Source organism: Echinops telfairi, unplaced genomic scaffold (genome assembly GCF_000313985.2).
Source record: "Echinops telfairi isolate 266 unplaced genomic scaffold, ASM31398v2 ScPeMD7_5;HRSCAF=22, whole genome shotgun sequence".
Classification (NCBI taxonomy): Eukaryota; Metazoa; Chordata; class Mammalia; order Afrosoricida; family Tenrecidae; genus Echinops; species Echinops telfairi.
The window spans coordinates 33,746,167-33,770,398 of record NW_022103901.1 but is presented as its reverse complement, the minus strand read 5'-3'; the positions used below and the strand labels follow the sequence as shown (position 1 = coordinate 33,770,398).

The 24,232-nt window shown below is 57.9% G+C and overlaps 1 protein-coding gene across 2 annotated transcripts in view; it reads right to left on the bottom strand.

The window, feature by feature from the left end:
* MGRN1 (mahogunin ring finger 1) overlaps positions 1-24,232 on the bottom strand; it is a 39,745-nt gene that overhangs the window by 4,984 nt on the left and 10,529 nt on the right. For both annotated transcript variants that reach the window (XM_004705842.2, XM_045284052.1), the window contains exons 2-13: positions 15,727-15,845; positions 13,809-13,897; positions 12,874-13,020; positions 12,130-12,247; positions 10,558-10,624; positions 10,051-10,100; positions 9,145-9,192; positions 7,704-7,772; positions 4,733-4,892; positions 4,020-4,132; positions 2,703-2,768; positions 935-1,161 (exon numbers count right to left, since the gene is read on the bottom strand). In XM_004705842.2, coding sequence (XP_004705899.1) covers positions 935-1,161; positions 2,703-2,768; positions 4,020-4,132; positions 4,733-4,892; positions 7,704-7,772; positions 9,145-9,192; positions 10,051-10,100; positions 10,558-10,624; positions 12,130-12,247; positions 12,874-13,020; positions 13,809-13,897; positions 15,727-15,845 — 1,273 coding nt within the window. The remainder of the gene's footprint in view (positions 1-934; positions 1,162-2,702; positions 2,769-4,019; positions 4,133-4,732; positions 4,893-7,703; positions 7,773-9,144; positions 9,193-10,050; positions 10,101-10,557; positions 10,625-12,129; positions 12,248-12,873; positions 13,021-13,808; positions 13,898-15,726; positions 15,846-24,232) is intronic.

Genomic DNA, 24,232 nt, shown 5'->3' with positions numbered 1-24,232 from the left:
GCAACCACCACCAGGCGTGTCTGGCCTCACTGACCCTACACAGGGTTTCGGGTAGAGCGGCTGAGGGATCTGAACAGCCACACTTGGTGAGCAGCCTGGTGCTTGACCCATGGCATCACCAGGACTCTAGGAACAGCCCACTGCCGAGCGCCCACTCAATTCTCTCTGCCATGGGAAACAGGCGAGCTTCCCGGCATGCCTGCAACCAGACCCAGAACCCAGCCCATAGTCCCTCCGAGGCCTGACCATCCTCTTGGAGAGAGAGAGCCATGACCCCAGTCGTCTGCCCTCTTCCCTCTCTGCCTGCCTGAGTCTAAGGCCACTGGAACCTGAAGGTCCTGCGTGGGAGAGCGAGGTGCTGGCGTGTCCGGGCAGATCCAATGTGGGGGCCATGATGGGCACCATCTAAGTCACTGAGCAGGACGTGCCTCTGAGACCAGCCTCTCAGAAAGGCCTCGGATGTGCACACTGTGCCAGCGGCCTAGACACAAGGGGCGGGAGGCTGGCTGGAGGCTTTGCTGCTTGCACAAGCCTTGCACCCTCCTGAGAGCAAGCACGCCATCTGCGAGGGCTGGGCCCAGTGCCGGGGCACAGAGCCTGGCACGGACTGGTGGGAAGTAAGCGCCAACCCAGCTCAGCTCCACTGCACCCTGCCAGCACACAGGCCTCCAGGGACAGATGGATCCCTGGCCAGGATCCAAACCCGGACCTCCTACACAACAGGCAAGGATGCTACCACTGACCCACCACTGCCTCGTGGCGTAAACCACAGCCACGAGAACTGGCCGTCATAGAATCTGCTAAGTTCTTCTAGGCAAGCATGGGGCGAAATGCAACATGTAAAGACACAGATGAACCGAACTCGAACTCCCCAGAGCAGGGGCTGGGGGTCTCCCACCGCACCCAGACATGTGGGCTGGCAGCACTGACTCACCTGTCGGGAGACCTGGGCCTCGGCTTGCCCTTCTGGTGGCCGCTGTCCACCATCTGCTCGGTACCGGCCAGCGGACAGCTGGCCTGGGAGAGGCCTTCAGACACGCCCGAGTAGGTGAGCTCCTCGTACAAGGGGGCTGAGGGGGCGGCGGGGGAGGCGGCCCGCAGGCCATTGAGCGCTTCCAGCAGGGAGACCGGCTCGTAGCCTGGTGGGATGCTGTCGGGGCTCTGCAGGGACAAGGGGGGTGAGCAGGGGCTGGCCCGGCACCCTGCCAGCTTCCCCAGCACCCCAGACACTGGCTCGCAGCCCCGAGGACAGTCTACCCCCCAAACCCACTCTCCCAGGGTGTAAGCTCCCCCTCCTGAGCTGCTCTGAAGACAGACCCGCCCCCTAAAACTGGTAGCAGTGAACCCCGAGTTTGAATCAAAGGCACAAGCTTCATCTGGCCAGCCGAGGCTAGGTCCCTGTCCCCACCCTCAAGGCAGGACACACAGGCTAGAGTGCTCCTGGCCAGTCAGGTCTGCGGAGGGGGGCACCCAGACATCCACATGCCCAACTCGCTTGGCTGCTGGAGCAAGGCCTCGGGCAGCCCCGCTGGCTCCAGTCCTGCCTCAGCTGGGAGGGTCGTGAGAGGGTTAGTGACAGCGAGGAAAGGCAGAGAGCAAAGCCATGCCGAGGGGAAAGGCCAGTTGGGGGCCAGGCTCTAGGACCCCAGGAGCCAGGGGCACTGATGGGTGGGTGAGAGCTGCTGCTGCAGGGGGTGCTGGTGGGGACCCCTAGTTTGGTTGGGGGTGGAGCCCCTCACCAAGGGTGAGTGTGCATTGAGGTTGATGGTGAAGGGTAGGGGTGGGAGGGCCCCGTGCCCACGCCCACACGCACTCGACAGGAAGCGGCACCAAGCTGCCAGTGCTCTGAGCTCGCAGTACTCTGCCCAGCACCTGTGCCCACACTGCCATCGATGGAACTGCTGGGCCCTCCTCCTCCAGAGTGGGGGTCAACCACTGGCCCCAGGTCTCCAGGCTGGGAGCCGGGTCTGCGAGGCCAGTTAGAGCCTCTTGGAGCCCCACTTCCTGGTCCCCTGGCCTGCGAAGGTTGGCCTGATCTGGTAGGGGGTGGGAGTAGGAGCCCCTCAGAGTCCCACTTCCTCATCCTTATGGCTTGCTCTCCAAGAGGGTCACTCGGTCCACTGGGGTAGGAGGCTCAGTCCCACAGTACCCTCACTTGCTGGTTGGCCTGCCCTAGCAGGGGCAGGGGCAGGAGCCCCTCAGACACCCCAATTCTTGGTTTCTGACCTACTCCCTGAGCAAGTCGCCCTAACCTAGTGGGGGCTGGGGGTGCCCCTCAGAACCCCCACTTTCTCATTCCTCTGATCTGCTCCCTGAGGTGGTCAGCCTGGTCTAGTGGGGGCGGGGTGGGGGGCTGGGCCCCTCAGACGACCCGCCTGCTGGTTGGCCTGATAACAGGGTAAGGGGCGAGAGCCCCTTGGAGACCCCACCCCCAGTTCCCCTGACCTGTTCCTGAGACAGCAAGGAAGACAAGAAGTCAGAAGCCCAGAGACCCTGGCGGAGGATAGCGGGCACGCAGCATGCGAGAGGCAGAAGAGCAGCCACGTGAGTGAGTTAGTGCCGCTGGACGCTTGTCCCGCTGCCAGCAAGAAACAAGGGAACCGGGACACCGGGCGGCCGGGCGGCAGTGGGGGCTCTCCGGCGGGCAGGCAGCGGGCGGGCTGTGAGTGAGGGCGCGGCCGAGGCGGCCCAGGCGCACTTACGGTTTCCCTTTTGGGTTTCTTGCTGGCCAGGGAGGCAGGGCTTGACTTTGGTTTTTTAAAGGGGCACTGTCGAGATAAAAACCACAGGTTTACAACTACGGGAGGGGCAGGAGCCCCCCGTGAAGGTTCTCGGACCTCGGTCAGGGGCCTTGAGGTGGGCTCTGACAGACGTTCAAGGGTCCTGCGTCTGCATTGGTGACTCCCAACACCGACCACTCACAGTCAGAACCAGGAGCAGGCGGAGGGCAGGTTGGGTGCCGCCCACAGGCTGGAAGTATGGAGTGTGGGGCAGGAGGGCACAACCCCTGTGGTATCTCAGCCACCAGGGAGATGCCACTCCAACCCAACACACACACCCAATTCAAGAGGGCCAGCTACACTCACTGCTCACCAGGGACAATGCCACGGTGCAGGGGTCACCGAGACCCACTGACCCTGCGAGCTGAAACCTTTTTGCAGGCCAGGCCTGAGCTGACAGCCTCCAAGCCCAGGGGGCGCTGGGCAGTAAGCCAGTGCCTGTGGCCCACCCAATGAGCTGAGCCCTCCACAGGCCCGGAACGGGCACATGCTGTGAGCTGGAGCCCATACCATGGGTGTTCACACCAACAGGTGTACCCACCGCTGCCCCAGAACAAACCACAGCCCCCAGATACACACCAAGGCCTTTTTCTGGTGTGAGAAGCTGGTGGTGCTCCAGCAAACTGGTCCCAAGGGGCTAAGGGGGCCCAAGGTCAGGGTACAAAAGACAAGCCAGGCAACAGGATTTGAAGGGGACACACAGGCATGCATCCTGTGAGGGTCACAGTGGATCTGCCTCCACCAGGGAGGCCGGGCCACAGGCTGGACAGATGTTGAGGAGGGGGCCGCAGACCCAGCCAGGGGGTCACCTCCCAATGGGCCACACACCGTCCCCAGGACGATGGGAACACCCACTGCTAGCTCTCTAGGTTTCGACTCCTATGAGCCAGAAACAGGGTCTACAGTCAGGGGTCTCTGGTTCCCAAGTCCCCGGCGGTCCACCTCAGCAAGAGGGCCGGAGGAGGGCAGCATCACAGACCCGCTGAGGGAAAAGGCACAGCGGTCAGGCTGGAGGAGGGGTGTCCGTGAGCAGGGGCTCCAAGTGGCTCCTCCTCAGGCAGGGCCGCTGGGCGCTCACAGGCTGGCACGGGAGGGCTGTCAGGGTGCTCAGCTACCATGGTGGCCACGCCTGCCCGAGGGACAGGTGAGGCCAGACTGTCTGGTGCTGCCCAGAGGCCTCACAACACTGTCAACTCCAGCCCACTCCGCTCACCCCCAGGCAGAAGGCGGGGCACTTACTGAGTGCTCTTCGTGGTCCACGCTCTGGGCCAGCACAGGGCTGAAGGAGACGGGGGACCCTAGGGGCCCGGGCTTCTTCCGCACAGCGCGGATCTGTAGCAGGGCCCGGAAGGCTGTGCAGAGGGGGACAGGGCTCTCATCAGGCAGGTGACACCAACACACACCCCTACTTCCCAGCCTGCTGCAGAGGCCCAAGGACAAGCCCCACTTCCTGCTCAGAGGGGAGGGGTCAGCAGGGTGCCCTGGGGTCCACAGAGGCCAAAGGAAACCCAGGAACCATGACCCACACCGAAAATGGAACCCTCACACCAAGGTCAAGGTCAGCCCCCAGGCTCCTGGAGCTCAGCTAGTGCCGCTGCACCTGGAGCGTGGCGCCCTCTGGGAGGTCTACGCTAGGCACCAGGAGCGCAGTGTTTGTGTGAATGGGGAGGGGCAGAGGGGTCACACCCTCGAAGCCAATGGTCAGTCTCCCTGACGCTGTGCGCCATCTCGACAACAGAACAGAAGTAAATTCCCACAGCCACACTCCCTCCCATGTGCGCTCCAGAACAAAGGGCCCCTAGTCCCTGCAGCCAGCAGACACCTGTCCTGGGGGCACGCCAACATGCCCTGCTCCTGCAACGACAAGGCCCGGCTGCCATAGCGGGGCCAATCCCTTCTCTCCTTCCCCAAGCACCACCCCCCACCCTGTCCCCAGCCGAGGCGGCACTCACGCAGCCGGCAGATGGGGCAGTTGTTGGCCTGGTAGCGCAGGGTGTCGGCGCAGGAATTACAGAGGCAGAGGTGGCGGCAGGGCAGGATCAGGGTGTCGCGCAGGTCTGACAGGCACACCACGCACTCGTTGCTGTTGTCGCTGTTCTCGTCGTCGGAGGGCTGCAGGGACGAGGCGGGGAGGGGGGTTGGTGGTACAGAGAGACGAGAGGCGAGGAAGGGGGCTCATGCCGCCCCAGCTGGTCCTGTCACCAGCTCCAGCCCCCCATCCCGAGGCTGCTGCTGGGGGACAAGGAGGAGGGCCGCGAGGGGGACAGGGAGCCCTATGACCCGAAGGCACTGAGAGCTCCCTGCCCAGGCAAGAGGGAAACTTAACACGAAGCTGCTGCGGTAAGGGAGGCCAATCCAGGAACTCGTGGCCAGCTGTGTAATGTGGTGGCCCAGTGTCCCCACAGCCCAAAGGTGTGGCACTTAGTGAGCACAGGGTCTCCCGGCAGGTGCCAGGAGTAGCCACCTGCACTGTCCCTCTAACTCATCCGTCGCCTTATGTGCGTCCACAGCCCTGGCTCTCTGCACAAGAGAACCGCCCGCTGGCTTAAGCCAGCTTCTCCCAGACCAGCCGGACAAGCAGCAGGTTTGCTTGTATAAAAGCTTTTTATGCTCCTTAACTTGAAAAGTTTTAATAGTGTTTTTCAAAAACCACCTTGTATTAAAAATTACCACCCCAGTTGTCCTAGCTCCCTGTTGTTGTTAGATACCATCCAGTCACCACAGTGACCCGTGCACAGCGGAAGGAAGCCCGTCTCCTGTGCCTTGCTCTCAATTGCTCTGATGTTTGAGCCCACGGTGGCAGCCACTGTGTCCATCCATCTTGCGAAAGGCCTTCCTCTTTTTAGCTGCTCCGCGACTTTCCCAAGCATGATGTCCTTCTGCAGGGCCTGGTGTCTCCTGACATTATGTCCACAGTACACGAGACCAAGTCTCTCCATCCTGGCCCTCAGGAGCGCTCTGGCTGTACTGCTGCCAGGGCAGATTTGTTGGTTGTGTTCATCCGTAGCCCTTGCGATGTTCTTCCCCAGCACACCGCAATGCATCAATTCGTACTCTTCGGTCTTCCTTATTCAGTGATCAGCTGTCACATGCAAATGAGGCAACTGAAAATACCATGACTGGGATCAGGCGCACCTTAGTCTTCACAGGAACCTCCCTCCTGGGCGGAACGCCGTAGAGCCTTGTGCATGCACCAGGTTTGCCTAATGCAGTGTGTCATCTGATCTCTTGACTACTGCTTCTGGGAGCACTGGTGAGAAGCGTGCTCCGAGTGCTGCTATAATTGGAATACCACAAGGGGTGGCTTTAACAAACAGGAATTTATTTTCTCATATTAGAGGCTAGACACCCGACTTTGGGGCCTTGGCTCCAAGAGGAGTCCAGGCCCAGGTAGGGACTCACTAACATCCTGGGGCCCCAGGTATTCTGGACCCTCTTTGACCAAGGGAAGTCCAACAGAGCCCAACATTGCTGCGCTGAGCGAGTGCCCACCGTGGGCTGCAGCCGCTGGTGGTCCCCCTCCCACAGTGCTCACTAATGCCACTGCAAGGGCCATGGCTTAGACGAGGTTCCCGAGCCCACAGCAACGCAAGGTCAGCCCAGCTTCAAGTCCAGGGAGGCCTGCTCCTTGCTCAGCCCTGAGTCCGCATCGTGGGATACTGGGTCAGGGACCCAGGGGGGGCTTGTCCAGCACAAAGGGCCTGATCAGTTCCGGGGGGCTGACATCTACACCCTGAAGACATGCCCCAAACCCAGTCCTGCACTCAAGTACAAAGGTCTCTCTGTCTTCTTCAGGCCCTAAGAAAGGCTGGGGAAGAGCTCACGACCTGACCGGAGGGGGCCTGCTTCCTCAGTTAAACAGCAAACCAGGTCTAACAGGTCTGCAGATCTCACTACCAGGCCACAGCAGCTCTGAAATTAACCAAAGCCGCCAAGCCCAGTGCCACAGGTTGACCGACTCGGTGACCCTCCGGGACAGAGGGACTGCCCTGTGGGTGTCCGGGGCCGTGACTCTTCAGAGCCGAGTGCCTCGCTGCTCCCCTCGGAGTGGACGCTCAAACACGAGCCAGTAAGTGTGGCTCTCACCCCTTCTTGCAAATACAGTGGCCTGGGCACCTCAAGCTGCCTGGGGCTGCAGTGACCGCGTGAAGTCCATGAGAGAGAAGACTAAGGGTCACAGGGCCAGAAAGAACTGCTGCCTGCCTCTGCAGCCCGGAAAGCTTCCAGTCCCTGGCCTAGCAGGGCTCCTGCTGGGGGCTGCAGCCCCATCAACCCTCCGGCAGACTGCCCAGAGCACTGCCGACTCTCCCAGCCACACTCGCCAGGCCCTGCGAGGCTGGCACAGACTTAATCCAGGGACAGCTTCAGTGGGCTTGCGGTGAAGCACAGGACAGCAGGGGCAGCAGCTAGCAGTCCCTCCGGGAGATGAGGTCATAGCCCGAGGTGGCCAGGAGGGGGCAGCAGTGGGCTGGGCCAGGGCCTCTGGGCGGCTCGCCCCAGCAGCCAGAGGGTTTCATAAAAGCCAGGGAGCCGGCTCAAACTCAGGTCTGCGATAGGGGCTGTGAGGGGAGAGAAGGAGGAGGGGGCAGTGAGCTGGAGTGGGTGGGGTGGGCAGAGTGACAGCGAGGGGGACTGAGACAGGCGGCCCACCTCAGGGTTGTACTCTGTGTCACTGATCCATCGGTGTGTGCTTTATTGTGTATTTTCACCCAGAGCGTAAAATAAGAATTTCAAAACCTGTTTAAGTTAAAGTGTGGGCTCTGAGGAGCAGCCCGGGGGATGGGGGGAAGGAGGGTCAGGACAGGGCCCTTGGCTCCAGCTAGTGCTGGTGACCGGGGGGTGGGGAGTGGGGGAACACGGGATGGTGGGGGGTGAGAGGAGACACACACACACACACCCTGTGGCCCACCCAACCACCCCTACCTTCGTCTCCTGGTTGTTCTTATTCTCAATGCCATAGATCTCCTGCAGCAGGTAGCTGACCCGGTCCACCTGGTGGGCAGAGAGAGGGGCATGCTGGGCTCTCCAAGGCTCAACTCCCACCTTGCCCAGACACACCTGGGGAAGCCAGCCCAGTGTCGGGCTGCAGGAACACTGGGCCCCTGCCCAGCTTCTCACCCTGAGTCACCGGACACAGGGCCAGGGTCCCAGGGGGCTATCCACCACGAAAGACCCTACTGAGTGCCACGGGGGCTTGGCCCCCACTCCCTGCAGACACCCCAGCCTGCATCAGTCCTTAAGAGCAACACGGGGGCTCCGGGAGCTGGGCTGCTCTTCCCAGACCAGCGTATGCATCTCTGGTCTCCAAGACTCTAACCCCTGCCCTACAGTGTCAAGCCCAGGCCATCTCAAAGAAAACACAAGCAGATGGCACACCCCTGCTCCCACCTACGCTGACAGCTTGTGCCTCAGGCCTGCCAGGTCTGCTGGGTTCTCTCCATCTACCTTCTAGAAAGCTCCCAGACTGCGGACACAGGGAAAACACGCCTGGCCCAGCCCCCAGCCATGTCTCACACACCAAATGTAGCTCAGTTCCATTTAGGGGATCCCCACCCAAAAGGCCAGTCCCCCCGTGTGTGGCCAGAACACCACCAACCCCAAAGATAGGAGAGACTCTGGGCCGCATGGCTGGTGTACAGGACATCCCCTGGCCTCTTCTCCCCGACAGCAGGTACAGACAGGGTGGGGCTTTCTGTGTCCCGCTCCCTCCTTCAGCTCGTCCTCCCCTCAAGTATTGACTGCGGACTGGCTGCCTTTCAAGGGGCCCTGGTGGCACGGTGGTTAAGTGCTCGGCTGCTAACTGAAAAGGCAGTGGTCCGAGGGAGAAGCGGAGGCCATGTGCACCCAGCATGGCAGGGCAGGGAAGCCCCGAGGGCTGCTGTGAGTCAAAGAAGTATTCTTGGCTTGGGGTGCAGTGGTGAGGCAGGGCTGTGGGCCTGGGAGGCGCAGCAGGACAGAGGAACCCCTTGTGACTGTCAGGAGGTTGTGTGACATGTGGGGAGGAGGGGCCAGCCAGGAGGGGGCACTGGGGAGTGAGGTTGTGTCCACATATGGTGGGGGTGGGGGGCTGGTGGCCCAGCAGTTTCCAGTGGGCTGTTGTGAGCCCCCAGCTGCTCGGTGAGGAAAGGTAAGGCCGGGTGTCAGCTGCTGTGAGGATGAGGGCCCTGGAAATGGCCTGGGGCCACTGGGAGGCGGGCCTGACCCAGTGGGACCACCCTGCATCCCAGGCACCCACGGGGTTCAAAGCTGCCTGCACTCAGATCCCTGCCCAGCCAGGGAAACACACAGGCCTCCGGTGGCAGGGCGCTGGAGTGACTGAGTGTATGTGTGTAAGCAGCGTGCAGGAGAGCAAGCAGAAACTTACGATTTGCTTCTGCTTGAGAGGCTTCACGGAGAAGCTGCCGTCCACATGCTGCCGTGAAGAGGACACTTGTTTGGTGAAGGCTGGGGCCGGTGCCTCTCAGCACAGCCCGCTGAACCCCCGACGCACAGACACACAAACAGCAACACCCACGTTCACATAGACAAAGCAGACATGCAACCCCTCCCCACACAGCATATGCACAGACATACGGTGCAGGCACACACGTACACACAAAGCAGATGCCAACTCCACACATGCACATATACACACATCAGACTACACACACACACATATACACATCACACACATATATTCAACACTCACAAGTATATGCAAGACATACACAGACACACGCAGAGGGAAATACACAGATACCCAGATATGCACACATACCCCACACATCTCCTGGCCCCCAACATAATAACCCCAACAAAACATGAGCAGCTGGAAGCTTGGGGCTGCCGGCACCCCGTGTGGAAATACAGAGACCATCCCTCCCCATGACGAGCCCCTTCTATGTGGCGGCTGCCACGGACAGGGTGGAGGGGAGGCTCCAGGAAGACTCGAATTCTCCCCCAGTTCCCACACGCATGAGATCAGGGCCAGGCGCAAATCAGACACTTGCCCACCTGTCCACTGACGTCTCCAAGCACCCAGCATGGGCACAACTAACAACAAGAGACCCGGTGACATCAGAGGACTGTGGGAGGGACAAATCTTCATCTCTGCGCCCAGTGGGACACAGCCCTTGGCTGGAAAGCCCCATGTGGGATAGAAAGCCTAGGAACTGTCCCCTTTCCCAGCCTCTGGGCTTGGTGCACGTCTCCAAGCCTGGCCCCCAAGTTCTTACTGTCTCCCAAGCGCCACCCTCACCCTGCACTGGCCAGTGGGGAGGACAACACTTACCTTTTCAAAGGCAGCCAAGAGCACGTGGGCATGGCCAGGCACCTCCACAACTGCAGGGAGAGGGGGAACTATTAGAGCTGCCAGTACGGACCCCTCTGCCAGCCCTCTCTCTCTCAGGCCTGGTCACTCTCAACCCAGCACTCGGGCAGCACTGCCTCTGGGTCACCTCCCACTGCTGCCTGCTCTCAGCGGCCATCCTCACTCACAGAGGCCAGAGCGGGACAACGGCCCCTGGGTGCCTGAGGAGCCCCACCCACTGCAAAGGTTTGGGCCAGGGAGACGGCAGGAGGGAGGCGGAGGGCCAGGGGCACCAGCCATGGGGGCCACGGAGCAGAAGGCTGGCTGGCTCTGGCCCAGAAAAGGGGATGTCCTCGGGTGAGCCCTGGACAGGCAAGAACTGCACCATGGGTCGGCCTGCAGCGCCCCCTCCCCCTGGGGGGTTGAGAGAGCGGCAGTGTGCCTGCAGGCAGCCCAGGTCCTGGCCCACATGGGCCGAGTGCTGCTCACCGTCCCCTTCGTCCACCACGGCCTGCACCACCACTGGGAACACGCCCGGGTCCAGGGCGAGGTTCAGCTGTAGGAGGGGGGAAGCAAGGGAGGTGAGGACACAGAGGCGAAATGCAGAGACAGGGTCTGGGGCACAGGGAGGGCAGCCCCCGATGGAGGGAAGTGAGGGTCCTTGAGAGAAACCCCTCCCGCATCACCTCCCTTCAGGCTCCCTGACCTTCTCACGCAAATGCCCCTGCTTCCACCCCAGGCCAGCCTGTTACCTCTCCTGCCAAGCCTGGCCGCCACCTCCAAGCCTCCAACGTGCCCGCCCCCCGCCCGCCCTGACGGAGCCTGGTGGCACAGCAGTGAAGTGCTCGGCTGCGGAGTGAAGGACGGCCACTGCAAGCCCCAGGGGACAGGGCCTGGCTCTGCTCCTGCCGAGAGGTCGGTGAGGCGGCAGTTCCGCGCGCTCCTACAGGGTTGCCAGGGATCGGAACAGACCCAGGTCTCAGCCAGCCCCACCTGCTTCCTGCTGAGCCATCCCACTCTGGGCCCCCAAGATCCTTGCGAGCTGCCATCAAGGAATTTCCGACTTTCGGTGACCTCACAGGGCGGGTGGGACGGCCCCTAGAACTTTCCTAAACTAATTCTTCATGGGAGTAGAAAGCCTCTTTTCCGCAGAGTGCAGCGGAAAAGACCTCTCGGTGAACCGCCCGCCCAGTGTGTAGACACAACTCCGCCAATATGCCAGCCCGACCCCGATGGCACCCCCACTGCACACTGGAGAAAACAGCATCTATGCCTCAATTAGCAAAGCCAAAAATCACACCCACTGCCATCAAACGAGGGGGCTCACGACAGCCCGACAGGACAGTGCAGAACCAACTACTCCGTAGGGTCTCCCAGCCGGTCAATCTTTAAGGGGGCCAACAGCCTCATCTTTCTCTGGTGGGGCAACTGGGGGAGTTGACCCCCGGCCCTCGGGTTCCCAGCTCCCTGCACACGTGAAGGGGCACTGCAGCGGGCACTGTCAGCGGGCGTGGCACAGTGGTGACCACTGGATAAGGCAGGGTCACAGCAGAGACAGGGAACCCTGGCGGCACCAACAGTGGGGGTCAACAGTCCCGGCCCACCTGGTGGCCCCCACAAAGATGCAGCTGAGAGGCCCCTCCCCTATGGGGGCCCCAGCACACGGGGTCCCAAGGAGTCATAACCGACCCACTAGCCCAACAGCAGTACAAAACATAGAGAGGACCAAGGGAGCACCACAGAGCACCCAGGGGCCCCATCTGGCTGGGAGCAGCACCCAGGGCAGAGGCAGTGAGGGGGACAGGCCCTGGGGTCTGTCCAGAGGAGCCACCCCTCCAAAGTCCCAGTGGAACCATCTGGGCTGAGGAACCAAATGCTGCCGAGCCGGAGGCCAGGGGGAAGCAGTGCTTCTGGGTGCTCCTGGACCCTGGCCAGCCTTGCCCACCCATCGGCTCAGGCTTCAGCCCTCGGGGGCAGCCAGGCATGGTCTGGTGCCGAGGCACCATCTGAGGAGGGGTCAGAGCAGGAGTCAGCCCAGGGAGGGCTAGTCCGGGGCATCACCTCGTCCTCCTTCCACTCCGAGAAGTCTATCTTGAAGGAAGGCAGGGAGAACTGCTGGCCCACCCCTCTCTTGTAGTGGACCGTCTCCGACTGCAGGGCGGCGCTCTTGGGGCTGTACCTGAGGGGCAGCAGAAAGAAGGGGGTGAGGCCCTGATGCCCATGAACGTTTCCTCCCAGCGGTCACCTCCATCCAGGAGCCAGCACCCACACTGCCCTCAGGGTGGGGCATAATCTCCCACAGCCCTCTCCGAGGGGAGCAGGAGGTGACTTCTCCAGAGAGCCCCTCGGTGAGGTCACACTGCTCCAACCCTTCCAGAACCCTCCACTGCCGGGGCCGCACCTTCACCCGCTCTGTGCAGCCTGGTCCTAGCAGAGTGCACGGTGCGGTGCTGCCAAATGCCCACGTGCCGGCTGAGGCTGCGCATTCACACCTACACGTGCAGCAGTGAGCACAGCCACCCTTGGGGGGCTTCGCGCAGCCACCACCTGATGCATCCTGACTTCTGAGGAGCGCTCCAAGAGGGGCACCACCACCAGCCCCAGCCTCACAAGCAGCTCTTCCCCCGTGCACAGGGGCCCCAGCTTGGGGCTGGGTGACGCACACCAGAAGCCCACTCGGCTGAAGGCCCACGTGGAAGAAAGGCCTGGCGCTAAGACCTGCCCAGAAAACACCCTGGAGCACAGTCCTGCCTGGGGCCCACATCCACTCAGGGCCCCGCCCCACACCTGGGCGCCCAGACTCACACAGCCATGCCGTTCAGGAACTCCTCGGTGGCCTGGCAGTAGATGGTGATGGCCACACGGGCATCAGCATCGAAGGTGAACTCCAGGCTGTAGAGCACCCGAGGCTTCTCGTTCTCCTCAGTGGGGCTGTCCGCGTCCTCTTTGTACCTAGGGGCAGGGGACGGTTACTGGGCCGCAGGTGTTGAGCCCCTGGTGGCCAGGGGCTGTCCCAGATACTATCAGGCCCCCTCCCCAGGTCCTGGTCCCCAGTGGAAGTGAGCCTCTCAGATTAGAGCTGCCTGGATACCTCACACAGGTTTGTCAATTTGGGCACACGGGGAGCTGCCCATCATGGGTGGGGGCCCCCCTGTGCCCTGCAGCCTGGGAGCAACCCAGACAACACCCATCAGCAACCTGAGGTCCTGGGGGGCTGGGGCTCCCAGGGCAGCAGAGAGTTTGCTCCAGCATAGGCCCTCCCAGGGTATCCTCGGCCGTGGTGGAAGTGCAGATCCTAGGCCCGAGTGACTGGGTCAGGACCACCTCCCACCACTGCCTGGGGTGCAGTGGACTGCAGGTTTCCGATGCCCAGCACAACAGCCCGACTGAGCAGGACTCCCTCACGCCCAGTTGGGTTCTGGGGCTACTGGGATCAGGAAGTCTCGGTGAGTGAGGGAAGTTGACATGAAGGCTGGGGAGCCTTGGGTCTCCGGGACCCGGTGCCCAGCCTAGGCACTGTGGACGCTTGGTTCTGGATCCTTTTCGTGGGGACATGTGCAGTGCAGGGTGTGGAGTTATACCCCTAGGCTCCACCCAACAGATGCCAGGAGCGGCCAGCTGTGACCCTGCCCAGTGTCCCGGGGCACAAGCACCCCTGTCGAAAAGCCTGAGCACAGGCAGCGAGCCCTGGAAACCAGGCCCCGCTGGCCTGCCCTCCTGCCCAGGTTACGGGGAGTTACCTCACGAGCCGCAGAGAGTCCTTGCGGATGTTCACCAGGCTTCTCAGGGTCTTCACTGGCTCGTGGGGGGCAGGGGTGACATATGGAAACTGGAGGGGGGAGGGCACAAAGAAGCCCAGGTGATTCCCCAGCAAGGGCCACAGCCCCGCTGGGCTCCTGGGCAATGGGGAGCTGGGCTCTCCCTTCACCAGGTGAAGCAGGAGCAGCGAGGATTCTGGGGTCTCTGCTGGGGCAATCTGCCAAGACCCCCTCAATGCCAGAAAGGGCTCTCAGCAGCCTCAACCTGGCCACGGGGTGGTGGGGGTGGGGGGGCGTCAGGGGGCTCTCAAGTGCGTCCAAGGTGATGGGACGAGGTGTCCACTCAGCCCATGGACAAGGCTTCTCTTCACACGGTGACAGCAGTCGGTATGTGGACCCGATTATGGACCAGGCTGTGCCACTGATGGGCTCGGGCTGGCCCTGGACCGTGGGGGGAAGCAGGACTGTGCTGTGGGGAGTCGCCCCGACAGGGCTTGCAGGCGTCATCAGTGCGGGACGCTGGCATGGCTGAGTGGTGTTGTATCAGAGGGGAGACAGACGGGGGAGAGAGAGGGCCTGAGGGAAAGGGAGGCCCTGCTGATGCCCAGACTTGGGGCCCTAGCTTCCATAAACAACAAACCCACTAACAAAAGAGGCCCGGATATGAAGGTACGGAAAATACTGACAGATTTGCAGATGGTGTAGACACCCACCCACACAGAAACCTGCAACAGTGGTGGGTCACGTTACTGTCACCGCCACGCTTGTGACACTGCAGTAGGGTTTGGGGGTGAGGAGTATGTGGGGTTTCTCTGTGCTACTTATGACCACGACCCCACAATCAGAAAGCTATTGACAAGGAGGCGCTCATGAGTCAGGCCCAGCCCTGAGCAGAGCAGAGCCCCAGGGCCACGCCCTCTTCACACACGCCAGGCCGCTCCTGCCTGTGACGCCTGCGTTGTGGGGCAGGACCCCTCCCAACAGACGTGTCCTGGCTCCATTCTTGGCTGCTGTTTAGTGGCCGTCCTCCCGTTTTCTTCTTCACGTCTACAGCCCCCTGCAGAGCAGGGCCGAGACCCTGGACCGTATCTCCAACCTCGGAAAGCTGGGCGGGTTCACCCACCTGCTCCACTACTAAGTCCGGAGGCGGATGGTTCAAACCCACCCTGTGGTGCTGCGAAAGCAAGTCCTGGCAATCTTGAGCCGTAGGATGGTAGCCAGATGGAGCCATGTGCGGCTAGTTCTACTTGGACACCCTGGTTTGGTCGTCGGGTCTAGAGAAGGCAAAATGAACCTGCCCCTCCTGAGGACCGTAAACAAGGGGAAGGCTTCCAGAGCAGGCTCACCCCCTTCCCCTTCATTCCACTCCTCAACCCCTGCCGCCCTCCCTCCTGGCCCTCTGCACTCTGTCCATGGGCCATCGCTGCCCGCTAGGTTGTGAGTGTCAACTCTAATGCAAGCGGGAGTCCCGCTCTTAAGCTGAAGCTCAGGATCCCTCCCTCTCTACCTGACCAGTAAGCCTCGCCTCCTGGATGGTTCTGAGTTCTGCTCCGGGGATGTGGTTTCTTTTTATCAGAGGCCAGGAGGTTGGAATCCACCTATAAACTCAACAAAGCTCATATACCGCCAGTGGACAGTGGACCTGCTGCTGGCTCAATGAAGGCAGCTGTGTCCCTCAAGAACCTGGCCCCAAGCCCTGGTGGCACGGTGGGCAAAGGGGTTGGCTGCTAACCTGAAGGGGTGAACATGTCAGCTGTTCTTTCAGAGCAGGAGGCGGCAGGCAGTCTGCTCAGGTCGATGACCACCCTGGAAATCCCATGGAGTTCTACTCTGCCCTACAGGGTCACTTGGAGCGGGCCACCTCCAGCCCCACCCCCGGCAGCCTGCCCCGTGGGCTCACCTGCACCGGCCGGTGGCCCAGGAAGTTCAAGTCCATGTTCTCCCCAAAGAGGTAGCCTTCCGGGTGTGGGGTGTCGAATTTCTCACCACCCATGAAAAAGTGTGAGGCGAAATAGTTTCCTGGTAAAAAGAAGACAGTTGTTGATGAGGAGGTGCTGGTTGGGGTGGGGCCCTGCCTGCTCTTTGCAACGCTGGTCAGCTCAGCCCCACAGTGGGGCCTTCCAGTCCCCAGCCCACCTGTCTATGCACCTGTGCACTCAGCTGGGTCTGCAAAGTTCCATGCCAAAGGCTACCCACCTGGGGAGCCAGCAACCGGGAAAGGCCAATGGCAGCCAATGAGAGAAGCTGTGAGGCCCAGGTGGTGGGTGGGGTACAAGGCGGCTGTTAGCTGACAGGTTGGCAGTACAAGCCCACCCAAAGAAAGACCTGGCGAGGCAACCTCGGAACAATCAGTCATTGAAAACCCAAAGGGCAGTTCTCTGTGAAAAGTGGGGCTGCCATGAGCCGAACCCTCCCTCCCACCCCCGGACGGTTTTGTCTGACAGCCTCCTCTCTTATGGAGGCTGTAGCCACCCCCAAAGGGAAGTTCACAACAGCCTCTCTCTATACCGACAGACAGAGTCCTGGCTGAAGACAACAGTGAAGTGCTGGGTGACTCACAGAAAAGACAGAGGTTCAAATCCCCTCCACTTCCCCAAAGCCCAGCCCTGGAAACCCCCCAGGGCTGAGTCAGCACCAGCTCCACAGGCACGGGTACCAGACCCCAAGCTCACGACCCACTGAGCAGCAGCGGGAGCCCATCGAGGCTGGTCGCCCCTGCCAGGGCTGCCCCTCCACAGGGCCTCCACGGCTGGCATCCTGAGAAGAGCACACTGCCACACCACACTCCCAAGAGTGGCTGTGGGCTCACACCGCAGTCAGCGCTTAGCCCCCTGCACCACCAGGCCTCCTGCAGACCTGCACCAGTGGCTCTTAAGAGTTGGGAAGAAAGCAGGTGAGGGCAGGAGCCCATGGGGCAGGGGGCACTTGGAGAAGGCTGGTAGGGCAATCCACAGCACGGCCAGTGAGACCTCACTGGGTGTACACTCGAAAGTGCTCCAGACAGTGCCTACACTGTGCACACAGACAGGACAGCAAGCTGGGGCTACTTCCTAAGCCCTCGTTTCCCAGGTAGGTGCACATACAGAAGCAGCTCATGCGCACAAGGTCTGGACGCATGCCCCGCTCTGTCTGAAGTTCCCACTCTGCATCAGGCCCACCCACTGCTCACAGCACCCCTTTCTGAGTCCATTAAAGAGTCCCAGCAGTTGCCCTCTGGTAACCCTGACTCACGGCAAAGAACCCGTTCCAAAGGGATTTCAGGGGCTGGATGCTGGGCGGGAGGTCGCCAGGGCTTTCTTCTGCATCAATAAAAATTAGAGTAGAAGCAGTGATGGCAGTGGGCTGTGTCCTCGCTGATTAGGAAAAGCACCTGTACACATGGCAGGTAGAGCCACTGGTCCTCCCCATCACAGTGGCTCAAGTCCCCAGGCACAGGGATGACAGAGGCCCTGGATCCCAAACCTGGTCCAGAAGCCCCATGATGAGGCAGTGACCGCCTCAAGGCCGAGGGGCTGTTCTTAGTCCTGCTGGCTACAGTGACTGCCTCGTCCTCCCCCCACTTACTGGAATTAGCTGAGGGGCACACAGGGTCAGGTGGCTCTTCGCCCATGGGATTTTGACTCTGTCCTATTGGTGAGCGTCCAGGTGGCAGGAAGTTGAAGGTCGCACCCTGTCTGTGGTGCGTGTGCGTGCACACACACACAAAAGCAGACCCAGAAGTGCCTGTCCCCTCTTAGGGCTGACAGCAAGGAAAGCTGCGGGCTGGAGCCAGGTTCCGTGATGGCCAGCAGGCGGGAAGGCACTGTCCTGGTCTGGACAGCCACAGATCAGACCTCTGGAGCTCATGGTTGTTTTGTGAGGGGCAGTCAAGCACTGAATGTGGCCTTGTTAATGCCCATGGAGTGGCTGTGTAAATAAGGTGCTTGTGATACACACACACCCAAGGGAGTGGACAGTCTACACCTCGTGTAAAAAAGGTGCATGGAACCTTGAGAGGAGATGGGTCAGTTTTGTCATCTCCTGATTCACTTAAAAGAGACTGTCCCAGAGCAGAAAGGGGAGGCTTGTCTACCACGAAGAGACAGGAGAGGAGGGGATGCTTTAAGCCCAGGGTCCCTGCACTGAGAACCTCCTAGACCCAGGAGACAGGCCAAAAACAGGGGTGATGGCTGAAGATGCCAAGAGACCTTGGCAGAACCAGGCAGAGATGCATCAAGGGCTTCCCTTGGCCCCAAGGAGCGAGAGCTGAATGCTTCATGGAGCTAAAAGGCCTTGTAAAACTTGCCGAAGCAAACCAGGGGCTGGGTCAAGAGGCCCAAGGAGAGGTCTGCCTGTGGGCATGGCCAAGGTGCTGTCCCGACCAAAGAACTGTGTTCTGAGTCTTTCCTGATCTTGCTTTGTAACCTGTTACACCTCCTTAACAAGTCTCATAAGCATTAGGGTGGTCTGGAAGTTCCGTGCGGCCACTGACACCAATGACTGAACTCTGAAGAAAAACGGAGAGGGTCATGGGAGGGGTGCTGGCGTTGAGCTGGGACAAACAGAGAGAGGAGGGGTGTCTGGCTTCAGCCTCACAGGAACCAGCCCTGGGCTGACGCTGCGGGGGTGCTCGCTCCACCACCCCGTGAAGTTAGAGGAAGAGGCCAAACACCGCCACCATTACACTCTGCGTGTCCCCTACTGTTCAAGTCCAATAGGAGCCCGGCTCCGCGCTGGAGCTCAGCTGTGCACCAAAAGGCCGGGGGTGGCCAGAACCTGCTCAGAGGCTCCCCGGGGCTCCCCTGGGGATCTGCCCATCAAACTACAGCCCGGAAAGCTCACTCGTCATATGTTGAGAGCACACTCAACAGTACCCACCAACAGTGGGTCCCCGGCAGTGCACATGAGCACATACTTGCCTGCTGACCAGCAGGCTGGAGGTTCAAGGTCACCCAGAGGCTGCCACTGAGGGCCTGACGGGCACAGCCCTGCTCTGACCTGGGGCACACCAGGTGCTGGGGTCCACTTAAGGGCAACTGTCTTTTTTTTTCTTTTTAAAAAATATATAGTTCATTGTTGTTCTTATCGGGCACCAACAAGTCAGTTCCAACCTGTAATGCCCCTGTCTGTTTGCACTGCCCGGTCCTGCAACATCTTCCCAACTGTTCTCACGTTCAAGCCCCTGGGCAGCCACCATGCCAATCCATCCTGTGGAGAACCTTCCTCTCTTTCTGCTGCCCCTCCACTCACCAAGCATGACACCCTTCTCAGGAACTGGCCTACCCTGACAACACTCCAAAGTACGTGAGAAGTCTCACCATCTTGCCTCTGAGGAGCACTCTGGCTATACTTCTTCTAGGGACGTGTACACAGAACTATGTTTATGTTTGACAACACAACACAACACAAAGGCACTCCTCAGACAACCAAACAGAAGCCAAGACTGGTTTGCTGGCCTGAAAGCTTATCCATAGGACCACAGCCTCAGAGGCCACCTCAGTCAATTGGCACGACAGCTGAGAGAAATCACATTCTGAATCCCAGTGAAGCGAGTGGAGTTCGGGGTCTTAAAAGCTCACAAGGGTCCATCTGAACCCGAACAACAGATAGGGTTCACCAGGAGTAAAACAGTTAGGAGATGACCGACAGCTCAGGGAAGAAGAAACATCAGCTCGTCCACCCTGAGACCAAAGGAACGAGACGGTGCCTGGCGGCAGACGTCTACTGTTGCTTCTGACAGGGCTCCTTCTGGACGGACGGTCCTGGAGAGGTGGGGGGGGGGGGGGGCAATGTGGAAGAGAGCCCATATTCCTACCCAGAGACCAGAAGAACTAGACGGTCCTATTTCCGAATACGTCACCCTGAATTGTCCTGGGGAGAAAGGGAGAGGAATGTGGAACAGAAGTCTTATAAACAGACCAAGCCAGTCAGACTGGAACAGAAGAGATGAGTGCCCCCCACCCCTGAAACTAAGGCCCTGAGACACTTTAAACCGACCCGAGCTCACCCTGAAATCACCTTTCAGTGAAACAGGCTAGTAACTAACAATAACGACAGTGCCGGAGATCAGTGCCCTCCTAAAGCCATCCGTCTGAGACCCAGAGGTCAGCAATTACTCAAAAGCAATAAGGGAGTGGGGAGATCTGAGTAGAGGGTCGACCTCTGCGATGATACGGGTTCAGTTCCTGACCCCACAATAAAGAAGGTACCAGGGGAGGTACCCACCCCACAAAAAAAACTTTTCCCCAAAGCTATGCATTTACATTTTTAAAAACTAATTTTAGTGAGGACTCTCACAGCCCTAACATTCCAGACATCAATTGTATCAAGCATATCTGTACATATGTTGCCATCATTTCCAAGACATTTTCTTTCTATTTGAGCCCTTGGTATCAGCTCCTCTTTTTACCCCTCCCTCCCTGGCCCTCTGCCCCCCTTCCTGAGCCCTTGATAAACTATAAATTATTGCTTCCATATCTTACATTGACCACTGTCTCCTTTCAACCATGTTTTTGTTGTTCATCCCAGGGGGGTGGGAGGGGCAGTGCTACATTTTTTTACAAAGCAGCCTCATCACCTTCAAAGTACTTCTCCATTACATTTACTACATTGTCAAATCGGTGATCCCATTCTTGGAGCATTTTTCAAACTCATCTGTTTGGATAGCTGACAGCACCTCCCTCGTTTTTTCTTCACCTCTATGTCCTCAAATCAATGTCCCTTTCATGTCCCTCTTCATTTGCAGAAACAAAAAGAAGTTACTAGGAGCGAAGTCAGGTGAGTAAGATATGTGGGGCAAGAGAGGCATACTGTTTTATGCCAAAAACTAGCACAATGAGCTGACTGCACGAGCAGGTGCACTGTCATGGTGGCAAAACCAGCCCCCCATCTGCCCTATTTTTGCACAGTTACCCAATCTTTTCAGAAACTCTAAATAGGAAGTTGATTAACAGTCTGACCTGGTGGAATGAACTCCAAATGCACTATTCTCCTCACATTAAAAAAAAAAACTAAGTATCATCATCTTGATATCTGATTTCACCTGACGGGCTTTTTTTGGGCAGGTAACAATGGCATCTTCCACTGGCTTGATTGATGTTTGCTTTCAGGGTTGTAAGAATAATACCATGTCTGCCCGGCTATCAAAAGATATAGTGTCTAGGGCTCTAAAGGCTTGGAGTTAAACAAGCGGCCATCTAGCTGAGAAGCAACAAAGCCCACATGAAGAAGCACACCAGCCTGTGTGAACATGAGGTGTCCATGGGATCAGGTACCAGGCATCTAAGACCCAGAACAAAAGGGGGGGCCAGGGAAAGCATGGAGTGGAGGTCAAAAGCCCATCTGTAGACAACTGGACATCCCCTTACAGAAGAGTCACAAGGAAGAGACAAGCCAGTCAGCGTGCAGCACAGCACCAATGAAACACATAACTTTCCTCTAGTTCCTTAATGCTTCCTTCCCCCCACTATCATGACCTCAATTCTACCTTACAAATCAGATTAGACCAGAACATGCAGACTGCTATAGATAAGAGCCCAAAACACAGGGAATCCAGAACAGATAAACCCCTCAGGACCAACAATGAGAATAGAGATACCAGGAGGATAAGGGGAAGGTGGGGGTAGAAAGGGGGAATCGATCACAAGGATTGACATATAACCCCCTCCCAGGGGGAGAGACAACAGAAAAGTGGGGGAAGGAGACATTGGACAATGTAAGATATGAAAATAATAGTCTATAACTTATCAAGGGTTCATGAGGGAGGGTGGGAAGGGGAGGGAGGGGAAAATGAGGAGTTGTTACCAAGGGCTCAAGTAGAAAGAAAATGCTTTGAAAATGACAATGGTAGCTATATGCAAATGTGCTTGACACAATGGATGATTGTATGGATTGTGATAAGAGACATAAGAGCCCCAATAAAAATATATTTTTTTAATGACCACCAAAAAAAAAAAAAAAAGAATAGCACCATGTCTCGTCACCAGTAACGACCTTGGTAGAAAAGTCTGGGTTGCTTGTTCTTTCACAGCACGGCATGTTTCCACTCTACGCTCTTTTTCCTGGTCAGTAAGAACTGGAGGCACAAATTTCACAGCGACTCTTCTCATTCCCGAATCTTCCATTAAAATTCGCTGAACCGAGCTCCGAGATAGCCCAGGTAACTTCCCCATCTCTTCAATGATCTTCCAACACAAGGGCAAGAATTTTGTTGATTTTCGTTTGGGAAGTTGATGGACGTCCAGAACGAGGTTTGTCATCCATTGACATTTCACCCTTTTGAAGCGAGAAAACCACTCGTACACGTCGTACATGTTAAGTTTTTCCTACAGTGCTGTCCTTGTAAGCTTGTTCAACATCACAACAGTTTCTGCAGCATTTTTTTCTGAGGAGGAAATAAATTTCACAGATGCACACTGTTCTCTTACATCGGCCATCACAAAAAAACGAGATTCAAGTAAAACTGCTTTTACGAAAAAATTCACTGTGACCAGAGAGAACCTTCCCAGGCGTGCGTCTGGGTGCACTAACTCACAGCGAATTGCTCACACTCTCACAGCAGGAAAAATGCACACTCGGAAAGCTCCTCCTAGCGGAGCTTGCTTTTCTGCGGGGAGTAACCCTTCCTATTGCATAAACCTGAGTCTTGCACATCCCAGGGACAAGCAGATGGATCTGGGCCCCCACTGAACTCTAGCCTCAATCCAAGAACGTGGCCCTGCTGGATACTCACCTTCATGTCATGATCACTGAAGATAAGGGTGGTACAGCAAAGTGTGCTGAAGAAAGCAGATGGTGCCTGGCTAGCAATTGGAATAGTGTCTGGGGTCTTAAAGGCTTGTATTCAAACAAGCAGCCATCTAAGCAAAGAGTCGATTAAGTCCACATGGAAGAAGCACACCAGCTTGTGTGATCCAAAATGACAATAACAAAATTCAAATATGACAAAGAGAAAAGTAGCAGAGTCCAAACTGAACACCCAATTTGTAAAGGGCTATGGAGGATAGTCGGGGCCCCCAAACCCATCTGCAGAGCATCTAGTCAGATTAGCTGCTGGCAGATCCCCTCTAGCCACTGGCAAGGGTCTCAAAAACTTAACTATCAGAGATCATTGGGTCTCTGATAGTTGGGTCAGTTGACCTGCCTTCTTGACCCAACCTGAAACTGTTCTAAGTGCAAGTATTTCTTACTTGCTCCATGACAAAAATTTCTTCCCTGGTCTTTTAAATGCTGATGGTGATCTTTTCTTTCTTACTCATTATTTGTATTTTTATCTTTGTATTATTATTTTATCCTTACCACTTTGTTTCTGTTGGGTTCGCCAGCTTGTGAAGCACAAAAGGAGTAGATGCACAGAGATAATAACTGAGGCAAGGGTTTATAGGGGAGGTGGGGGGTGGGTGATGGAAAGAGTGAGGGGGTTGGGGGAACAAACAATATATGTGGGAGGGGGAGGGAGCACTAGAACTGATTGTGATTACTCATTTTTAAAGCGATTTCATGGTGAGAAAAAAAATGAAAATGTACCATCGAAACTGTAAAAGAAAAGATATTGCAGTGAGGCCCCGGAGCTTGTGGTTGTCCCCAGTGCACACCAGACAGCAGGCTATCACGTGTGCACTGGCATGGTGACCAAAGTTGGAAATGTACCCTGATCCAATCAGACCTCTGGAGCCGGAGAAGTCACGTAGAGACCCCTGCCAGCGCTGAAATGCTTACAATGCCACTGGATGCACAAGACTCCAACCCACAGGCCTGTGATCCTCCTGCATTCCACATCATTACATGTATTTCATGAGTCTGAAGAGGACTTTATAGATTGGTATTGGGCATAGGGGCTAATATTGGACCTATGGACTTGATCTGGACTGGGCTGTTTTTTCAATATTCAATTGCCCTTGTATATAAACCTCTTTCTTATATATATAAAAAAAAAGTTGGAAATGTGGCAGGAAGGACCCACTGGGGGCCCTGAGGCAGGAAGTGAGCATGTGCCATGGGAAACCATGACGCCAGGAGGCTTGCTCCACTCAGGGTAGCTGCACCCCCCACTCTGTAGAACTCGGTATCCAGGGGGCCAGGCAGCACAAGGGCACAGACTGCCTATGCGAGAGGGTGCTAGTAGGTTGTGACATTACACAGAAACTGACGTCACTGGGCAGTCCACGGGCAAATGAACCGGGCTGGGAGACGTCCAAAGCACCTCTCTGCAGCTGGGCAACTTTGGGTGGTTGCCTAACCTCTCTGCTCCTCAGTTTCTGCATCTGTAACATGGTGCTGGGAGACCCTGAAATAAACATCGACTACCTACTGTCCACAGGCCGATGCGGTCTCCTGGACACCCTATAGGACAGGGCAGAAGTGCCGCAGGGCTCTGAGGCTGTCATCTGTGCACAGCAGGTTGCATGGCAAAGCTGGAGACTGCAACC